The sequence below is a fragment of the Scleropages formosus genome, chromosome 13, assembly GCF_900964775.1.
Source record: "Scleropages formosus chromosome 13, fSclFor1.1, whole genome shotgun sequence".
Taxonomy (NCBI): domain Eukaryota; kingdom Metazoa; phylum Chordata; class Actinopteri; order Osteoglossiformes; family Osteoglossidae; genus Scleropages; species Scleropages formosus.
The window spans coordinates 20,335,195-20,357,659 of NC_041818.1; the positions used below are offsets into that span (position 1 = coordinate 20,335,195).

At 46.6% G+C, this 22,465-nt stretch overlaps 1 protein-coding gene across 5 annotated transcripts; it reads left to right on the forward strand.

The window, feature by feature from the left end:
* The first annotated feature begins 83 nt into the window (after positions 1-83).
* On the forward strand, positions 84-22,053 carry LOC108936740 (amyloid-beta A4 precursor protein-binding family B member 3-like). 5 transcript variants are annotated; one of them, XM_018756288.2, is made up of 13 exons: positions 84-566; positions 8,320-8,492; positions 9,112-9,182; positions 11,895-11,931; positions 12,813-12,962; positions 13,208-13,335; positions 14,378-14,386; positions 16,311-16,425; positions 16,737-16,824; positions 17,472-17,555; positions 19,662-19,777; positions 19,987-20,166; positions 20,267-22,053. In XM_018756288.2, exons 1-13 carry the CDS (start codon positions 518-520, stop codon positions 20,489-20,491), a joined length of 1,425 nt encoding a protein of 474 aa, XP_018611804.1. In that variant the 5' UTR covers positions 84-517; the 3' UTR covers positions 20,492-22,053. The 5 variants fall into 5 exon arrangements, with proteins under 5 accessions (XP_018611804.1, XP_018611805.1, XP_018611806.1 ...); XM_018756289.2 differs by having other exon boundaries at positions 14,381-14,386; XM_018756290.2 differs by having other exon boundaries at positions 12,816-12,962.
* Positions 22,054-22,465: the final 412 nt, after the last annotated feature.

A 22,465-nucleotide genomic window follows, 5' to 3' on the forward strand; every position in this document is an offset into this window, starting at 1 on the left:
GTTGTCTTGCTAACCTGCATTCGATGTGTGGCTTTCACAGGCATCCTTAAGGCACAAAGAGCCAGGGAACAGGAGGGGAGGCAGCGGAGGGGAGGATGGGGTGAGTAGGGGGAGTGACGATGCTGCAACTGCAGGCGTTATTAAACACGAGCTCCCTAAGAGGGTGGAGAGGCGAGGGGAGAGAGAGAGAGTGTGTACTCTCACAATCCAAGCCTGGAGAGAGAGAGAGAGAGAGAGAGAGAGAGAGAGAGGAAGATGGGCTTGTTCTAACAGCTTTGACTGCAGTTGCGCCCGGTTTTCGGAGTGTGGAAGGAGAGTCGGGGTGGACCAGGGCAACGTGACGAGGAAGAAGGAAAGAGCGCATCGCGGTGCAACGCCCCCCCCTTGGCATGCGAGTGCGGCCCCAGTGGGGCGCTCCGTGTAGACGCAGCCGTGGGACGGAGTGGTCTCTGTGGAGTCCGAGCCCGGACTGAGATGCGCTGCGGTTGACCCGGACCACACGGGAGCAGTTCTCACCATGCTGGGGAAGGATTACATGTTGGCCATCATCATAGTCAACTACGATGGTGAGTAGAGCCGGGTGCTCTTATGTCCCACATCCCTCGGCGATCACACTTCTTTTTTCCTTTTTTCCTCCCTTTACTCTTCTTAACCGTTGTCCTTATTTACCTGTGAGCTGAACTTGGGCAGGATCTGTCTTATATGCTCCTGTGTGTGTGTATGTCTGAATGAACGTGTGTGTCTGTGTGCTGATGTCACAAAGGATGTTTTGTATTTTTAGGGATGTTTGATGAACTCGAGAGAATGATGAGATCTTTACATTCGCTGCGCAGCAGTGGATCCATCTTGATTTGAGTGTTGGCGTCAGACACAGGTACAGGTGCTTTTCATCAGGTGTGTGTCTCGCTCTTTGAAAGTCTGAGTTCCCATACCTCACCGATGTGCTCGATCTCCTGCAGCCGGGGCTGCCACTCTTCAGAGCGACTAACTGCGGGATGTCATTGTTACTCTCCTGCACGCCTGGGCTCTCAGAAAGTGTTTGTCCGAAAAAAAAAAAAAAATGTTATTTTCCCTGAGTGGGACTCCGGCTTGTCGGCGTTGCCTTAGTAACCGGCACCCCTCTGAGAAACTACTGAACCCGAAGGGTCTGGATCTGTAGCAGAGGCCGGGGGAGTGCGATCAACAGTCTTACAGCGGAAGGGGCGGACAATCGCACAGGAAGGATCTGGAGGCTCCAACTGTGCACCTGAGGCAGACGATAGAAAGAAATGAACACCTGAGAAAGAATGATTCTTGTTTGTACTGTAAACTTTACTCATCAGACATACGAGTGACATGGGACATAGGGGCGGTTGCAGTTTTAACCTTCATTCGTTTGTTAAGCTGAATAATTCACAGATGATGTTAAGTTTGAGCAGCTTACTCAAGGGTGCATCAGCAGGGCCTCTAAGACTTGAACCTGCCTTCTTTGGGTAGAAAGGTTCGGCTACATTGCTCTAATTCTTTTGAATCTGTAAGCAGAACAAAACTTACTTTGGGTTATATCATACATGTTCCACCGCTGCTTTTCTTCAGAGCAGTTTACACCATTCAGTTACTTAGAATTATTTATCCATTTATGCAGCTGGGTAATTTTTACTAGAGCAGTTTCAGAGTAGATACCTTACTCAAGCAGGGGGGATTTGAACCCACGTTCTTTGTATACGAAGGTGGTAGAGCTAAGCCCCGCGCTACCCAATTCCGTGAAGGAAAGTTTTCGCCAGACCATTGTCCGCTGCGATGCCCTAAATATCGCCCTCCTACGAAGTTCCCTGTTCACAACCTGCAGCGCTGATGAAATAGCGGAGGGAGAAGCAGTGGGGGGTGGGACGTGAGGGGGAGCTACGACATGACGAGGAGCAGAATGGCAGAGTTTCTCCAGGGAGGTGCACTGGAAGACTGATGGAGCAAACTTCTTACCAGTGACCGCACCGATCAAATGAATTAGCCATACGGTAAGTAATACACTTTGAAAACAGCAGTGCTCTTGGAGGTTGTAGGAACGGTTTCCCTCCCGCATGTCAGGGAGGGAAACCGTTCCTACAACCTCCAAGACAACTGCTTCTCAGCAGACTGCCAATTTGTACCTGGATCTGAACTGGCTCGCCTCCACAGACCACTTAACCCAAAGAAGTGGAGTCTAGATGGACGCTCGGGGCCGCTTCCGTACCCGGCTCGCTCCCTCGGGATCCGGCGCTGATGTTTTTTCGTCCACTCGGCATTTTAATCCTCTGGATGAGGGCTCAGGTTTGACCTTGCATTAAACGCTTGGAGCACTCTTCTGGGATTACGTCCCACCAGATGTCGGCAGATTCATCACGGGCAGGAGCTCCGGGATGCAGACCCCGCTCTCCATCCCTCTTTACCCCTTTGTGTCCACCCCCTCACCCGCTCCAGCTCTCCTGCCTGTCTGTCTGTCCCACCTCTCCCTGCCCCACGCTATGTCATTATGTCTCTCGGTGGAGCAGAGAAGGGAAAGGCTGGGAGCGGCGAGGAGCTCATGAAGCGGAAAGATACTGCAGACTGGAAGCTCTCCTACGGTTCTGTTTTAATGACAGACACGCTGCGAGATGCGTAATTAATTCAGGTGGCTCCAGAATCCGAGCCGTAGCGAGGCCTACGCTTTATCTCAGCCTCCTCAACAGGCAGGCTGAGCTAAGCGTGCAGATGCAGGGTGCCGCAAAGCGCTGCATACTCAGTGTGAATGGGCCTCGACCTCAGAGCCTCCATTCCTGCTGACGCACAGCTGTCAGACAGAGGAGAGGTTTGTCACCCCGAATGTTGTCCCAAAGTCTGATCTCTTCTGCCACGCGGGTCCAGAGCGGAACACAGGGTCCACATCATCAAGCCAGCTGATGGGAAGAGAGAAGACAGGCAGCACCTGGGCTGTGCCATGCTGTGCCATGCTGTGCCAGGCTGTGCTAGGCGAAGCCAGGCAATTGGGTCTTGTGCCCTTCTATAGAGCTTTTCTGTGCTCTTATCACTTAACAGTTCCACATCCTGCTGTTTTATTTTAAACTGCTTTATGTCATGCCACATTGCCCCGTGTTCTGCTGTTCTGCACCCGGCTGGTTCCGTTGAAGCTCTTACACGCTATTCCATTCCATGTTATATTCTGAGCTTGACTTTACCAAGCTGTTGTACCCTGGAACTGCACCGCATGCAACTCGCTGCCGGTTCAGAACCAGACTGCGAGGCTCTCAGACCTTGGCCGTATCTATTATTAAGCAGCAGGAGTGGACCGGGCCTGAGGGAAGTGTTGGCTGCTGGGATTAATGGGCCGTCATTTCAAGCGGAGGAGTCTGTTTTTCACAGGGGTGGTCTGGACCGCGCTCACAACAGCTCTTTCGGAAAGGGCAGCCCTCGGAGCACGTGGTGTTTGTCATAATCTCCCGCTTAATCCTCCAGGATCCCCTGGTCTCTGTTTAGAAATAAAATGGGCATTAATAAAAAGCAATAAATCTGTTGGAGAGGATGAGCGAGAGGCAAGGGAGACAATATTAGAACCTGACCTCTTTTTCAGGGCTCTGCAGGTGGCATGGTGGCTTTGACACACATGCGAATCTTGTTTGGTGCAGGTTCGAGTCCCTGGGAACCCCCTACAGTTAAGCCCTGTACATTTTTACCCTGCTTCAGTGACATATTTATCTGTATAATGTGGTCAAATTGTAGGGCACTTTTGAAAAACGTATTAACTAAGAAATGAAATAGTTGCCACCTTAATCATTAATCATCTTGTAGTTGTGGAATCAATGAAATCTGAACGCGTTTTCCATGAAACGCAGAGACTTGTAAAACCTGAGCGATTTTGAAGGGAAGGTTTACAGCATCTTGCCGAATGGTATGAAAATGTGAAGGTCAAGGTGACGTATGTCATGAATGGGAATGGTGACTGAACTGGGCTGCTGGAGCGGAGATGAAGTGTGTAATATAGTGACTAGAGGGTGAGGGCTGCGATGAAGATGGAGGGAGAACATGCTGGGAGCTGAAGATTGAGAGTGTTTGTCTGGATGGTGGGCGGTGATGGTGTGTGAAAGAGTGTGACAGCGGGATAGTACAAAAGGGTCTCGGCTTTGCAGGCTCCGTGGGGGTTTCTCCACGGCTGCATGGGAAGTTTTGTGTTGCGTGAAATGTGCCTTCGCTAGTCGCGCTCCCTCCCCATATACTTTAATTTCCAAAATCATTCACCAATGTGCCTTAAGTAGGCACTCTAATGTGATATTATTTAACTGGACCATTTACAGCTATTTCAGTCTTTTACGTTCACATTTATTCATTTAGCAGATGCTTCTCTCCAAAGTGATCTCATAGAAAATAGAATGTGTGCATTATATTAGGAGGAAGAGAAACTTAGATGCAGACGTGTGATTCTTCAGTGCAGTTAGTTTGTTTCTTTCCACCGTATGAACCAATGTTCATCACACGAGTAGCTGCACAAAACTTTATCCGAATATCCACTATTCCAAATCATCTTCCTAGTAATATTTTTTTTTTGAGATATATAAACAAACTCTTATTACACCAAAGATGCATTTCACACCAGTAGGATGGGGTTATTGGGCAGCAGGTGGCATAGACATTAGTGCAGCCCCCATTGAAGAACCCAGTAAAATTATATGTAATTGTAACCCTATTTATTAACGACTGAATAGCTTATGACTCTGTATCACTTCTGAGAAATACTTCAGTTAAATAAATTAATGTAAATATCTAAATAAATAAATGTGATGCATAGGTATAGGGTCCCATGCCATCAGGTGGCCAGTATCAGGTTATCCTGACGTCATCATGGAAAATAGCAGTGTCCACAAATCTCAGAACATCTGTTCTCGGAAAGAGACAAACGCTGTCAGATACGAGATCCGTTATCCTCTGAAGCTACCTGACATAGCCCACGACTCTATGATCTGCTCTTCAAAGGCTTCAGTTTCAAGGCCCACAGATGGGAAATGTGTTCGGTGTTATTCTTAGGCATGTTGTAGAGAACAATCGGGAGAGGTGATGATTCAGAGCTCATATAAAAGTTATAATAGGGATTTTAAAGACCGTTGCACACTGTGCTGTTGGAGTAACTGAAGCGCTACGGTTCTGCGGTGCTCGCTCGTTATTTGAAGTGATGTCATCGCGGGGAAGATTATTTGCAGTTTATTGGGTCCTAGTGAGTCACAGTATTGTATATTCACCAATAAAAACCTCACGTGCTTTGTTATACAGCATTAGTACATTAATAGACAATATTTTATTTTTAAATCAGGTTTTATTTAGTCGTGTGACGGACTGGCTTCCAGTCTGGGGCGTAATCTGCCAATACTTCAGGGGTAGGTTCCAGACAACCATCATGCTGCATTGTCTGGTTGGTGGTGATGGATGGATGGCTGGATGGATGGATGGATGGATGGATGGATGGATGGATGGATGGATGGATGGAAACTTTAGGACAGTCATAGTTTTTTGAGCATAGGATCAAAAAGGAACATGTTCATAAATACCATATCCCCCCATAATTTAGGAGGAGCTGAGTACACAGACCTTGATGCGAAGGGTATATTCAGACCTGTGCTCATCACAACCAAAATACATGAACGTAAATACAAAACAACAGTTTTTGAGTCTGAAAATGTGTGAAACTTCAGCCTGACTTCAAGAATCAATTTACCTTTGACGTTTAATGAATTACAAACTTCCCCGTATTTTTAAAGAGGGGTCTCACAGAGGTAAAACCGTAATGCATGGTACGGGTAACGTATTAATGTTAAATTGGACCGTCGTGCTCAAATGAGGATCTGGACTGTGAACCTTGGTGTAAACATTTAGTTAAAGAACTTCCTACACACCTCTTACATTTCTGCTGCTTTATTCTAGGAGCTCAGGTTATTCTTCAGAGACAGACCTTTTGGTGTAGTCTGGGAATTAAAACTATAATCACAACCACACGTAATCAAGACCATCTGTGTCTAAAAGCAGAAAAGCAGGACTAATGAAAAATAGCTCATTATCTCAGATACCTTGTTGCATTGCTATTACTGGCTGGAGTCTTAAAAAAACCAGGAGAACAGATGGAAACCCAGCTCAAAGTATGAATGTTTTCATTATTATGAGCCCTGCCTGCATTTAGAGCACAAAGACAAGAGCAAATAGACTCACATTCTAAACTGACACAGTCAGGTCAGTCACTAAGACAGTTATTTATCGATTTAACTGTTGCTTTCCTCCAAAGGGACTTAGAATGTTGGGTTTCTACACTAAACTGTTGAGTTATTTACGCCTTTTTGCTGCTGGTTAAATTTTACCAGAGAACTTCAGCACGAGTACCTTGCTCAGATGTACTACATTTGCATTTACATTTATTCATTTAGCAGATGCTTCTCTCCAAAGCGACGTACATCTCAGAGAAAATACAATTTGTGCATTACATTAGGAGAAAGAGAGACATAGTTGCAGACATGTGATACCTAGTTTGTTTCTTTCCACTTTATGCACCGATGTTCATCGCACAAGTAGGTGCATCAAACTGAGGACAGACAAATCCTGATCACTACTAGACAGTAGTACTAGGGATTTGAACCCAGCTCCTTCAACTGCAAGGTGAAGGCTCTAACCACTATGCCACCTGGTGGGCTAAGACAGTTTAACCCTCTCCTAAAGCAAACTTAGGCTTTGGGTTGGGGTTTTGAAAACAACATGACTGCGGTACATTTTTAGGATTGTTCCCTTCCAGCTGAGTACACGCCGGGGGGAAGGGTGTCAGTAAATATTTGCAACAAGTTTTCCAGGGGTCACATGACTTGACATGCAGAGAAGAGAAGATGATTCCAAGTAAGGTTCAATCGGAAGAAAATCACCATTTCTGTATTGATGTCTCAAAGCACGGCGCTCTTCTTGGCCTTTGATGGCAGACTGCCACGAGCAGGAACTGCTTGGCTCTGCAAGCTGAAGATGAGCAGGAGACAAACAGGAGGACCAGGGCCAGACCCAGGATGGGCAATCGAGAGCGCCGTCTGGGTTCAGTCTGGCTTGGGATGAGAGCTGGTGTCCGGCGATGGGGCAGCCGCTCCACCGAGGCCTAGGGGACATCACGATGCCGTGGCCCTGAGATCACTGTCTGCTCGTGATTTTTTCTGACACGATTAGTGCTCCACTCTCCAAATCGGAAACCCGAAGCTTGACACATAGAGTCACATCACCTTTGCTGGAGCCTAACGTCTTTCCAAGACCTTGTTCCTCTGGACACCCCGTGTCTCCTATTGCAGCCACCTTCAGAGAGCTGTTGCAGCCTGTGACACGGCATCGCAGTGCCTGTACATTAATGCATCTTTTAAAACACTTCAGATTTTCGCATTCTGCTTGTGGCAGCAATATGTCACTGAACACTGAAACTGCATTTGGGTTAAAATAGACATCATCATTGCCTTATACAGACTCAGATCATTAAGAAAAATCATTATACAAAGGATGCCAAGGAGTTTTTTTTTTTTGGAAACAGAAAAGAATTTTATTCTGCAAGGGCATACCCTGGGCGATTGTTGGGCAATTAGATGAAAAATACTTATAAATTAGTTTGTAACAAAGAGATCTTATCTGAAGTGATGTGTTAGTGCTTTCAGTGATGGTATTGCTTTCATTAACGGTATGTTGATGCTTTCCCATTATAGTCGTTCTACAACCATCCAAGGAACATGGTGTGTTTTTGTAGTATTTAACCATTTCCTTTGTCTTTGCCTTTTTATTACCATCAAATATACAAACTCATCAGCAGCACAGAGCTGCCAGGCAGAGACTCATTTCAGGCATCCAAGGTGGGGAAGGGGGAGGGGGTCCTGGAAAACATCTTTTTCAGTCAACCCCCCCTTCCTCCATGCAGACATATTATCTCCTCACCACCAACGTCACCTGGGAGTCCATCTGCTTAAAAGATGACATTGTGGATGTGATTTGCTGCTCTGTGTATCATCCGTTTTAGACTTTCCAGGAGAGCAGTGGAGGGGCATCACTTTTGTACCGGGAATCTGTGCACTTTTTATGGATAAAAAAACTGTCTATAAACTTGAAATTTCATATCACCATCAATTTCAGTGCTCAGTGTATCTTTACTGTCAGTCATATCTGAATTTCCTAGATGATAAGTGGTATATCAGGTCTATGATGTTTACAGCTGAGAATTATCAGGGGTATATCAAGGTCTCCCTTCCACTACTCATGCAATTTAATATGAAAATTAGGCACTTGAAACAGAACCGACACAGTGATAAAAGGAACATTTTTTTTCTCATGTTTCCGCAGATAATATCTGGAATGATCAGAACCTGGGCCTGGACTCGGATCTGCCCCCTGGGTGGCGCACCATCCGGGACAGCACCGGCACCTATTACTGGCACATCCCCACTGGGACCACCCAGTGGCAGCACCCGTCGTACACGTCTGAGGAGGAGCGGAACGCTGTGGGCGACCTGAAGGTACGTTTCCATTACGCTTACATTTATTCATTTAGCAGACACTTTTATCCAAAGTGACATACAAATAAGAGAAAACAAAACTGCATTTCATCATCAGACAGAGATGTAGAAGCAGATTCTCAAAGTACAGTCAGTTTGTCTGATGTCACCATTTAAGCCAGCATACAGAACAGGCATAACTGCATACATAATTGTTAAGGAAATACAAGGGTAATTGTAACAAATCATCTAAATTAACAGAGTAGATGGAAGATTTGGAGAGAAGTGAGTTCAAAGGAGGTGAATTTTGAGACCCTTCTTTAATGTACAGGTAGATTCAGCAGTTCTGAGTGAGGGAGGGAGGTCAATCCACTACATCGGAGCCAGAACCGAGAAACTTTGGGCTTTTGATTTTGGTCCTCTTGTCTGTGGGACCACCAGGTGGCCAGAGGTGGTGGAGTGTAGCATTCTGGTTGGGGCATAGCAAGTGATCAGGTCTTGTAGGTATTAGGGAGAAGATCATTCGTGGTCTTGTAGGTCATAACCAGTGTAGAGGAGCGCATTCCTTATTGAGGAGCTTCCTGCTGCCTCCTGCTGGAGGAAGTGATGTCCCCCTCTCCCCCACCCCCTCCCTCCCCAGGGTCTTGATGCTGGAGCAGCCCAAGGATCAAGGACGAGGCAGATTGAAAGCCCACTGTCCTCCATGAACAGGTACTGACAGTTCCCAAGGAACCAAAAGCAGAGTTGAACACCCATCATCTTACCCTTCCCCAGTCTTTTACAGTCCCCAAACCATCCAGTCCTTTTCGATTCTAAACAAACATAATACCGCTATGACTAATCACGATAACCCCGCAACCAGAGGAGGGCAGTTCATTCATGCACTGCATCATTCTCACAGCGCCTTTGTATTTTCAGCTGCATATTAACATTAATGTTATGTAAAATGAACACTGTCAGTGTGTGTCACCACATAGCAACACTATTATGAAATGTGTACAGCAGGTAGTGCACAGTGTAGGCACTTGCACTTAAGGTACTTGTAACCGGAAGGTTGTTAACTCAAATCTCAGAGACTGCCTTGGAGTAGGACCCTTATTTGTAACTTGAATTGCACCAATAGAGCATCCAGATGCACAAGTGGGAAACCTCATTTGACACATGGGATAAAACTGTGTGTCAGGAAAAAAAAAAAAAACAGATTAAATAGCAATCAAGGTACTTTACATAGAGCCATAAATACCCTAACAGAGGTCCATTTAGAAGGGTAGTTCATTCATTCCCTTACCTGGCACTTTTCTCCGAAGAAAATGATCATAATTTTCCTATTCTGACAGATGGATCATTTTTACTGGAGCAATTCAGGAATAGTAACTTGATCAAGGAGAGTACAGCAAGAAGTGGGATTTGAACCTATAACTTTCAAGGAAAAAGTAACACTTCTGATTGCTTTGCTACCTGCTGCTTACATGTAAACCTGTGTCAGAGACATAGACAAACATACAAAATACTGTATATATGACAAACATAGTTAGGAAAACAGTGTTCTTTCCCCTCCGCCTACCCTATGTGCATGTGATCTCGAGCCGTGACAGAAACAGATGCTGCACCCGTACATCGGATGAGGTTTTCATCCCTTCAGCTCCAGGATGACCTCAGCTCAAGTCCTCCATGGTGGCATGTGGACATGCTGGCCTGCAGCCAGACATAGACTTACCATCTGTGTGGCGCAGCCCTCTGTGACATAAGGTAGCGGTATCACACACACACACACACACACACACACACACACACACACACACACACACACACGCAAATACAAATTGTGGCCCAACAAAAAAATGTCAATTTTATATAAATCATATAAGCCACATGCAGAATATCTCATGTCTAAGATGAAACCTTCACCATCAACCCACATACTGTACACCACAGGTTTGAAAAGCAGAACCGGTGGAAGGGCTAAATCCTTCCCAGAACGCGCCTGTAGGAACGTTGGGCTGTCGAGAACGCTGGAAGAGGTCTGGATGCCTCTGACCTCCTAAGTTGCCCCTTGATGGCCTCATCAGCCTGAGTGCTTGAAGAATGCTGCCTCTAATATTTCACTAAACAGTTCCCAACAGGCTTGGCTGCGTTTATCGCTTGCCTTGCGCTAGGCATTGTGTCACCGGTGCAGGCTGGCGGGTGGTGCGATGGGGGTGGGGGTGTGGAGGTTGACTCTGCCAGAGGCATGGTATGCGGTAGGAAAAAATGAAGAGTGCTCCGCTGCCACTTCACTGTAAACAAAGAGGCTGGCGGTCGGAGAGGAGATGAGCCATAACCGGGCCCGGTTCCCCTCATTACAAGGTCAATCAGACACCAAGAGCCCCCGGGCATCACCTTGTCCCGCTGTGTTTTTCACATTTTAACACGTTACGCTGGATCGGTCGCCAGCACTAACAGAGAAACGGCGGGGAAACGTGGCACAGCCCTTGTCCTCAGTGTATAGGGTGCGACAGGAGCGCAGGAAGAGCAGCGACACGGTGACCATGACCAACTTCCTTTTCGTCGACCCTCAGCAGATCTGCTGGATCAAAGGTCATTTAAGGCAGTATGAGAAGCTCTTTGACACGACACGTCCTGGAATAATGCCTTTTTCTAATCTTACAACCGTAACTGTTTAATAGGGTAATTAAGTCAGGAGCACCTCACGTTCCTCTGTTCAGTTTACGGAAACCTTCCAATTTATGATATTAATAGAATTAGACAGGATCAGAATCATATGTAGGAGGAGTGAACGCCGTCTCTGAGGAGCTTACTCTCCAGCACGCCCTAATATTATGTATACTAAATATTCCTGCTGCAGCATGGTGGTTAGAGCTGCTACCTTTAGAGTTGGATGTCTCAGGTTTAAATCCCATCTCCTGTTGTAGTAGCCTTGGATAATGTGCTTACCCTGAATTATAATATGTACCTTAACAGTGTAGAAATAACATCAGTGAAATGAGTAAATGTAAAAATTCTGCTGAACTGGCTGTTGCGCTGTGGTCCATCCGGAGTGTTGACCAGGTTTCTGTGGAATCATAGTTTCCAGCAGTTGACGTACCGATAAGGGCTCGGTGCTTTTTCGCACAAACCATGTGGTCACGTTGGAGGGATTCGTTCGGATGGGGTGGGCAGTGATGTGTTTCACTGCGGGACCATCTGTCCCCGGGCCAGCAGATGCTCCGCTGGGTGGGATCTAGACGTGAGCGCTGAAGTAAACAAGCGGAGGAGGAACTCATCTGGTACACGCCTCGGGAGGCTGCAGGGTGGAGGTGGGGGCTCAGCGGCTGAGGTCGAACCGTCTGCGGTCTGCAGACCACTCGGTCAGACCTTAGTGAAACAATTGCCTTGGCTGATTTCTGCACTCCCTCGCTGACCTGCTCCCTGTCTCTCATACAGGATGGATTACTCGTCTGGCTTGGACCCCGACTCCAAGGTACATCTCAGTCATCGGTCATCGGCCATCGGTTACTTTCCCATTGCTCACACTCTTGAATTCGCTTGTGGAAGGTGAACCTCAACATAATGACAGCTGTCTGTTGTTCCTTCTTCAAGCGTTAGCAAAATTAACATCTTCAGCCCTGTGCAAAAATGGTGTCTCATGCATCCCATAATTCCTTGGAATTGTCATGCGGCTCAAACGTTCAAGGAGAAGTAATTCAAGCACTTTTGTATCCACACAGAGCATTTACAGAGGGAACTCACACACACACATACACACACACACACACACTGTCTGAACCGCTCGTCCCGTACGGGGTCACGGAGAGCCGGAGCCTAACCCGGCAACACAGGGCGCAAGGCTGAAGGGGGAGGGGACGCACCGCACTCAGGACGGGACGCCAGTCTGTCATAAGGCACCCCATGCGAGACCTGAACCCTAGACCCACCGGAGAGTAGGGCTTGGTCTAGCCCACTGCATCACCGCAGAGGCAACTTCAGTATGTAAACCATAGAGCATTAAAATGCAATTCCTTGCCAAGAATAGACAGTTATCAACATGCATTCCATGGCATCATAGAACAAAGAAAATAGATGGGGGCAAATCAAGTTTTTTGGTGAATGATTTTAATATATTGACATGTTGTAACCTCTTGACCCTCAGGCCTTGCTCTGCATACAAGAAGGTGTTGGCAGTCTCTCAGTGTACTGTCTCTTCCTGTATGTTGCAGTGACAAAGTGCTGTTCATGAAACGATTCAAACATGATCTAACGTCTGTTATTAAGAATTTCATTGGGGGCAACGAAGGAAAAGTGGAGAAATGAAGTATTAATGACCTCCGATGTCGTGTCCTCTTCCCACCTCCATGCCGGTAGCAGTGCTTTGCGGTTCGCTCCCTGGGCTGGGTGGAGATCCCAGAGGAGGACTTGGTACCTGGAAAGAGCAGCATCGCCGTCAACAACTGCATCCAGCAGCTGTCCCACAGCAAAAGCGAGGGCTGGGATGCCATGGGTGCCTGGGGTCAGGTGGGTGGGACGGAGATTTGCAAAGTAATGGCCCAGGTCGTTTCCGTTATTTTTACATTATGAAATGAGTAAAGAGTTGAAAGATTTGTTTGAAAAGGTGAACACGACACCCTTCTGATTTCCATTTTGAGTTCTCTCAGGCAATTCACCCGTCAGAGGGAGATCGGTACAGAGGCAGTTCTTCCTGACGGGAAGGGCGAGAGAGGGCTTCTCCTGCTGCAACCCAAACCCATGTCCCCCAACAGGGCCAGGACATGGTGATGGTGCTCAAGAAGGACACCCTCAGCCTGGTGGACCCCATGGACCACAGCCTCATCCACTGCCAGCCCATCGTCAACATCCGTGTGTGGGGTGTGGGCTGCAACAACGGCAGGTGGGGCTGGGACAGAACGGAGAGCTGGAGACGGGGGTGGGGCTGTCCAAGGGTCTCTCTTCAGCCTGTCACCTGTAGGACCAGGAACAAAACCAAAAGCAGATCATGGCAACATCACGGCAACATCAACACCATCAGTAGTAGCGCTTCTTCTATCTTTTTTTGAATGCTGACATACCTGCATGTAGAAATTCATTAACAGCAGTCAGTGGCGATATAATAATGCCATTTAAGATCATTTAAATCAATAAATAATCCATTTATCTCACAGCTTCTTTGTTTTAAGAGATTTTTCCTTCCTAGATTTGCCGCACTGTGCGACACAGAAATCAGGCGGACACTGATTATCCCTGTAATTATGAACCGATAATTATGCATGGAAGAGGAATTAGAGATTGTAGCGTTGTAACATGCTGGGCTTCATGGTGATGCTGGAGGGGGGGATACAAGGGTGTAGTCGCTCAAAAGATCGGTGTTAAATCCGCCAGCAAGGCTTGCCTGTTTGCGCTCTGGATCGATGTGCGCGCACACACACACGCACACACACACACACACACACGCACACACAGAGATGGGCCAACCGTATGCATGCTGGGAAGCAGAGGGCATCTATTTCTGGCAGCGCTTCTGAACATTTCACTGAAAGCGTCTTTAAGTGACCTGACCCCCGGTGTCCGAATGGACTCTAGCTGCTCGGTCATCAGCACTAAGTGCAGGGAAATTATAGATGCCTGGAGGCCTGCAGATTAAACTCCGAGTCAAAAAACGAAAAAAAAAAAAATAAAAAAATGAAGAAGACATTGTTTTAATTCTTATTGCAGTGCTTTGTTATTTGCATTTTAGTGTTGCAAAATGTTTGCGTTGTTTGCAGCTTGAAATCCGAGCGTGAAGGATCGCCACACTGAAACACTGCAAGGACAATAAGTCAGCCACCCGCAATAAACCAGAAGTGCCGTCAATACCCAGAAACCGCTTTGGCCCAAGCTGATTACAGAGTTAACCATTTATTTTCTTTTTTTTTTTAATTGCCACCCCTGAAAAGCAGAGACAGGTAACCCGCTCTTTCCTCTTTGTTTGTTTGCTCAGCTTTCTCCCGACGTGCCACGCGCAGTCGGAATCTGCATGGTTGTCCTGTAGCCGCGGTACTTTGCACTTTTCTCAGTTCTTGGCCACAGCATTGCCATCCATTGAGGGGTCGAGCTGTCTCCTGCTCATCCTGCCATTGTCAGTGCCATACGGGAGCCACGGCATGCCATCGGCTTCCACGGGAGGCCTCCGCCCAGCCCGGCATGCCCTGCACACGGGGACAGCTCTGTGTGGATGAATGCATTTCCCGTGTCTGTGTCTTGTGCATGTTCGGCGGCTCTGTTCCAGACAGGTTTTTCTTTCCCAGCCCTGGGTCGTGAATAAGACAGCCCCTGCGTTAACGTTTTTGTTTCCTCCTTTCTTTTCGATGCGCCGAGCGATGGGCGTGCACGCGATTCAGCGCTAATGCTGTTTTATAGCTGGATTTTCAGCTTTAAGGTATGAAACAGGAGTGACGGGATGTTTTCTTTGTGGAGATAGATCAGCGGTGTCACCGCCACCCCGCAGCGCATTTTACCGACGTGTAAATAAGGGACCGTGTAAAACGAGCTTTTCTAGCTAGTTGTTTTCGTGCCAAAGACACACTCATTTACTATTCCCTTTGAGCGAATTTCTGTCCCTTAATAATTCAAAGGCTGCTGAAAACCCGGATTTTCTTTGGCTCCTATCTTCCTTAGGCTTAGCTGAGGCGCAGAAGATGCTGTTCAGCATAAATGAAGCACTTGAAAGGCATCGAAAATGCTAACTGCCGTTAGATGCGATGCTAAGCTTCGGACGTGGTAGGGTGGAGATGGAGGGGGTCAAAAGGCATCATTAGTGGGGGGATTTACTCACGATTGGTAGGTGAGTTTAAGTGGCTCTGAATATGCTAAACAGTCAATCAGGTCTCAGGACGTGCTTTTGGAGACCCGTCTTGTTCTGTGATCAGAAGTTCATTGCACCCCCGTAGTCCATTAGTAGTGTCATTGGCCTACGCAATGCCGTATGGATTGTGGCTATTTATAGGAGTCCGACACGCGAGCGCTCAACGCCCCCCATCGCCACCGCCAGACTGCCCGAGGTCAACGCTGAAATGAAAGATGACTTTTTAATATTGCTCCTACTCTCAAAATAGATGACTGTAATATCATTGGTAAATAGACACCTCATACTAGCGAGCGGCGTTTGTCTTTGAGTTTAATAGAGCCTTCGTCCCCATAATCTAAACATACTGGCATGCCACAGAAAATACGGAGTTTATTTTGCAATGAACTCGCATCCTCCTTTTATTGTGGCTATGTGGATGTAGCGTTCATTCCGCAGCTGGGCTTTTCCTCCAAAACCGGAAGCGCAAATGTTTTTGCAAGATTCCAAAAACCTTTTCATACAACACACAAAAAAAATAGACCAAATAAACCAAATATTCTTTAAAGGCCTTATAATTGCTGCAGGATGGCCCATCGCTTTTGTATCAGATCACAGGATCCCCTAAACATCCCTAAGCACGCAAAAGAAGGACCGTATTTTCCCATGATCACCGTAGTAGCGGATCTCCACCTTGCGGGAAACCTCATGTTTTGTCCCAAACTCCAGTGACTTATCCAGACCATTACATCTGGTCTTGACCACATAAATCAAAGGCATGGTAACGACCCAATGCATTCATCTTACTGCAATGTCGCAAATGTCTTCATTGTGTAGTCTGGGCAATGCGTACACGAATACGATCCTCTGGATACAAATGTCTGATGCAGTATTTAAGCTGCACAGTAAACATTTTATTACTTTTATAAATATGAATGTTAATAAATACTGAAAGTGGCAACTATTTTTGTATCTGGCACATAGGGGTAGCGTATATACAATAAATCCCATGTCTCACGGTCCCCACCGTGTCCTGTTTCCTGCAGAGACTTTGCCTTCGTGGCGTGCGACAAAGACACCTGTATGCTGAAGTGCCACGTGTTCCGCTGCGATGTCCCCGCAAAGGCCATCGCCACCACTCTGCACAAGATGTGCTCTAAGGTGAGCGCCGCGCCCCCCCACTCACCTCTCCGAGGAGCAGGAAGGAGCCCATCTTACCCTCCCCCGACAAAAGCATTCATCAGCATTTGGGTTGTGACTCATAATTCCCCAAAGCTGGACAAAAGACTTTCTCAGTTTTCATAACTTTTTCGTGAATATTTTTAATAAACATGCAGATTGTAAAACTAGTCATAATCTCACAAGTACCCCGTGTTTGGAAGTAACGGCGAGTTCTGGGCTGACGCACTGACTTCTGTGACGTAGGAGGCACGTGTGTGTGATTCTCTGTGTTCGTCCATGCCCTTGTCCAGATAGTCGCGGAGAAGGCCTCCATGCACCCGTCTATGTCCCGCTCGCTTACTGTTGAAAGCATCTCCTCCGAAGACCTCCCACTTCAAGGTAACTCCGCCTCTCAGTGAAAGTGGGCGTGGCTTCTGACAATGCTGAATGGTGCTCTGAAGGTCTGATTGATGTGGAGCTATTAGAAGGACCAGAACTTCCACATGGGACTACTGTGGTCTGGAGACGCTTTTACCCGGCTGTCTCATGCTTCCCAAAACGTAACAGCTACTGCAACATTTCAAAATTAGCCGATGTGTGTGGGTGTATTTCAAAACTATGTACGCACGTGTTAAAATGGGTACTTTTAATCGAAACATGAATGCTCAAAGAAAACAATTACATTGGCCAAAAGAGGGGAAGTGTCTGCAAAAAGGGTTGAGAAACTTTATTAAAAGATCAACTCACAGCATGAGTCACACTTTGTGGAAACAACTTTGGCAGCAATTACCTATGAAAGTCCAATCAAGTTTGCCCGTCAGGACAGCAACATTTCTGTGTAGATATGCTCAGACTTCGTCAAGTTTGATTTATAGAAACAACATCAGGAGAGTTGTTTATCATATAAATGACTTTTAACGTAGCGGGTATGGAAAACAAATCGACGACCTGACAGACGGAAGAGTGGTGAAGCGCTGTGTGTCTGAGAGCGCCCCCTGTTGGCCAGAAGGTTCACATGCACTGTGCACTGGCCTCTGTTCTTCCAGTGGACTTCATGGATGCCGCGAGCCAGCGGGTGCAGAGGTTCCAGGTGCAGTACGTGGGGAACCTTCCCGTCCCGCGGGCCATGGGTGAGCATCCTTTGGGGCAAGGGCTGGAGGCCGGAAATCCAACAGCTGACATCTTCAGTGATGATACTACAGAAGACACTGCTGTCTGTCATCCTGACAACTACGACTATACGACTGGCCCTGATCATTAACCCTTTTGCGCAAATTATAATTGTCATCCAGATATTCCTTCTGCATTTTTTAAACAGTCCATAGTTTATGCAGGTTTTTGGTATGGGGCAGCAGGCGGCATAGTGGTTACACTTACTGCCTTGCAAAGAGAAGATGCTTTCTTGGATTGTCTCCTCATGTTGTAATACCCCTGAGTAAGACTTGCTGTATAAATGGCTAATTATCTGTGAAAAACTGAAGGTACAAATCTAAACTTCACACTCATTTTGGAGAAATGCATCAGTTAATAAATCATAGTCCGAGTGAATGAGTTTACTCCCCCGCATTCGAGTCATCAAAATCTTAATCTAACTGGGCTCATTCGACTTTAATAAAATGTTCTGTACACTTGTCTTTCACTCATTTACACAGCTAGGTATTTTTTTACTGTATTAATTCAGAGTGAGTACATCATTTATGTTTATGCGTTTAGCTGATGCTATTTTGTCAAAGAAACTCATAGAGTTGAGATACTTACAATTATTTATGCCGCAGTAATTTAGGGGAAGTACCTTGCTCAAGGGTACCACGGCTGGAGGTGGGACTCAAACCTGTGACCTTTAGATCCAAGGACAGCAGCACTAACCACTACATTATCAGCTGTCCCCAGACAGTGACTACAGCAGGAGTGAGGATTTAATCCAACTCTAACCACTATGCCACCTACTGGCCCCAGACAGTGACTACAGGTTTCACCACAGTTGGACATGCAGCACACACTGCAAGGTGTCTACAATAGGAAAAAACCTCTCACTCTCACCCACACACAATGACTGCAACCACTGATTCCAAGCAGGGTCGTGGCAAACCGGAGCCCAACCTGACAACACAGGGCGCAGGGCTGGGAGGGAGTTGACACACCCCGGACGAGATGCCAGTCCTCCGCAAGGGACCCCAAGCAGGACTCAAACCCCAGATCTGCCACCCAGCGGGGCCCTGCTAAACCCACTGCGCCACCCTCTACTTATGCTCACAGTCACACTAAAGTCTTGAAGGAGACCCATCAACACCCCTGATAGGATTTGTTCAGTCTTCTTACCACCAGACCCTGTAGTGCAGACTCTATACACTAGGCATTGTGTCTCGGTCCCCAAAGTGTCCCGCAGGACTCCAGATCTCGGCGTCGCTGTGTCATTGTGAGCTCCCCAGTCGCTGCCCTTGCTGTAGGAACTAACACACTCATTACCACTGTAAATGGAAACATCCATCATGCTGGCAAAACACAGATGTCTTATGCCCTCTGCGATTTCCAGGACAGAACAACTCTTGAGTTTTTAGCAGCGCACTCCAACGTCAGTTCTTTGATATAATATTTCAGCATTGTATGATATTCAGCAGCTAAACCATCTGAAAATGTTGCTGTCTTACACCAGGGTACTACAACAGCTGTCCTCTGGAGATGTTAACTACTAGTCTGAGTCCATAACCATGACACCATCCCACTCCTATGTATGATTATTGGTTATCTTTAATTATAACTGTGCCCAAAGTGGGGGGGTGGGGGGGGGGGTGGAACAGGAGGCTTGGCCAGGGCCTGCCCTCTGGTGGGTCTGGAGTTCGAGCCCTGCCTGGGGTGCCTTGAGACAGATTGGCACCCTGCCCTGGATGTGCCCTCCCCCACCCCACCCCACCCCACCCCACCCCACCCCACCCCAGCCCTGCACCCTGCACCCTGCACCCTACACTGCCAGGCTAGGCCCCAGCCTGCCACAATCCCATTTGGTTGGACAAGTAGTTTCAGACTGTGTGTGCCCAAAAGGTAAGTTTTAATCCTGTTGACTGACAATCCTCATGCAGAAAATTTGTCCTGGCCACATTTAGGGTGAATTATTTGTCATGCTGCGCTACTTGGCCTTGCCAGTTGTGTATCTCTGAATTGGAGACATGTGGACAGCGTCCCTTGTGTGTGTGGATGCTGCACTGCCGCTCTCATGTACTGACCTTGTGGTCATGCAGGTATGGAGGTGCTGAACCGGGCAATAGAGAGCATCATGAACACCACGGAGAGGGACGAGTGGGAGCCCATCAGCATTCACGTGACAGATGCGGTGCTGTCGTTGTGGAAAGGACAGGTCAGGATTGTAACCAGAGCCACAAGTACAGGGTTTTTGGGACAATTAATCAGACCACAGAACCTTGGCATATTTAAATGGTAAAGAATGTGTAATATGCTACTGAGTCAGACAGTGTGATGTATTTGGAAAAGAAAAATGGAAAGTTGAACTGTTTTTACAATTGAAAAAAAAATACTTTTTGTCAACCTCTTTTTTTCCCTTGTTAGGAAGAAGCAGACCCATTCTGGGAGTGTCAAGTCCGCTACCTGACCTTCCTGGGCGTGGGTCACGACACGCACACCTTTGCCGTAATTGTGGACACTGGGAGACAGCGGTTTGAGTGTCATGTCTTCTGGTGTGAGCCGGATGCTGGCACCATCTCAGAGGCAGTGCAAGCTGCATGCATGGTACGCTGCAGGCTTTGAGTTCCTAACTCTGATGCATTATGGGAAGCTGCTTGAGTCAGGGATTTTTACAGTTGTCGTTTCACCGCTGCTCCCCCTACAGGTGCAGTACCAGAAGTGTTTGGTGGCGCAGACTCCACCTCTGAAGTCAAAAATGTTATGGACGGGCTCCAAGGTGAAGAGAGCCACCTCCATGGACATTTCTTCCCTTGAGTCCCGCCATCATGGACCCTCTTCCCCAAAGTTTGTCACATCCGGGGTGAGGAAAGGCATGGCGGCGTTCTTCGAGACCTTCCGGAGCAAGCAGTCGGCAGTGCCGATGCCTTAGTCCCTCATGGAGGGACCTGGGTGGGCACAGTAAACAGGTGTAAATGTATTTGGGTGTGTGAATCTGGTTTCTGACTTGGGGTGATCATTGCATCAGTGAATGGGTGTCTTTTTTCCCCTGTGATGATGGCATATCTGCGAGATGGCCTTCGAAGCGATGTACATATCTGAACAAGATGTGTTGTGTGCTGCAGTTTTTACATGAAAACCCAGGTGCTGTACTGTCACATTCCATACCTCTTTTTCCTGACTCAAAGCTAGAAAACCAAGAGTCTTTTAACTGAAAGTTACCACGGAATACAAAACCTGACAGACCAGACTAAGCAAAGGATCCAACCGATGGCCAGTTTAGCACATGACATAGGAATCAAAATCATGCTGTGCAATGAACAGACGTGCCAGTAAAGGCATCTAAAAGCTATTCCGAAAGCTTGGTAGTGGTAGTAAAATGTAAAATTAACGGCATATTTATTGTGCATTTACTTTTCTGCTGTGCTGTACGTAGAAGCTGTCCATGACTCTTCAAGTTATTTTACACGCTGGAATGACGAGTCAAACGGGTGTATTTCAGCCTTCATCCAAAAAGAATCACAGCTGTTGAACAGGCACATCAGGAGCTTGAATTAACGCTTCCAACACAGCCAAATAAAAGATTTTGCAGGACGGATGATTAGAACTTGAACGGAACTTCTCAAAACAATTCTAGAAAGGCTCTTCAAAGCCATTCAATCCGCATCCTATATTATGTTTTCTGGAATTATTCAAAGTAGAGCGTCTTTCACTGTCAGTCACCAGTCACTTGATGCCCTCGCTATTATACCTGGTGTGGCGATAAAGGCACGTGTAGTTAAAAGAGAGTTCGCTCCCACTCCCGCTCTCGTCGACAAGTCGATAATCCACGACACGCCATGGCAGAAACTACCGCCACGGCCAACACAGACACGGCCCAGGCGAGCTGTGTGAAACTATTAAATATTAAAGCCCGCTTTAATATCGAATGAGCACGTTACAGTACATAAGCGGGTGAAAATAGGCCCCTTCCACTGCTCCTTCCTTCTTCCTGGTTGCTTGGGCACATGGAGGACATGAGGAACATGGGCAACGCTAGGCGCGCTTGGATGCCTACAGACACGATGGTGTCGAAACAAAGCACCCTCAGCAAACGGGTGTCCAAGTTACCACCCCAGCGGCACCGAAATGTACACAACGATCAATACAATTTTAAAAAAATGAATGATTTAACCCGTGTAAAAGGAATGCATAGCCGCCCAACAAAATAATATATACGTGCGGGAGTGCACGACCCTGTCTGATGTCCTGGGATATGCTGCATGACTTTTTTTTTTCTTTTTTTTTTTTTTGATGACTTGCTAATTTGGGATTGCGTGCGATGCTGTATATACAGTATGTCTGTCATGAAACTTGATATGAGCATCAATGAGAATGGCACTGGCTTGAGCAAATTAATACCACACTTCAGAATGTACCCCTTTTTGTCAATTATATAAAAAGAAAAAAACAAACAAAACAACAACAACAAAAAAAAAACCTTTATTCAGTCAACTCAGGTCTCATGATTATCAGATAAAAAAAAAAAAAAAAAAAAAAAAAAGATTGGTGAAAGACTGCATTCTAGCATGTATTTTAAAGGCATAGTCAAGGAAAGTCTGAAATTCTAACTTAAAAGAGTCATGTAGAAATGTATGTGTGCTTTAATATTTATACCAATAGTAGAAAGATATATATTTGCAGCTATTTAGCACAAAAGGTGGTAGAATAAGTAAATGCGGCTGATTTTTTTTACTGTAATAATAATGATGCAAAAGTTGCTGTATCGTTCTGGATCCAAGTTGTGGTCTATTCGAACAATAAAATTAGGAGCTGCTTGAAGAAAAGCTGTTTCTGAGATTTATTATTTCTTCTGCTTCTGGTCCTGTCTTGATCATGACATGTCAGACGTGAATGTCATACATCG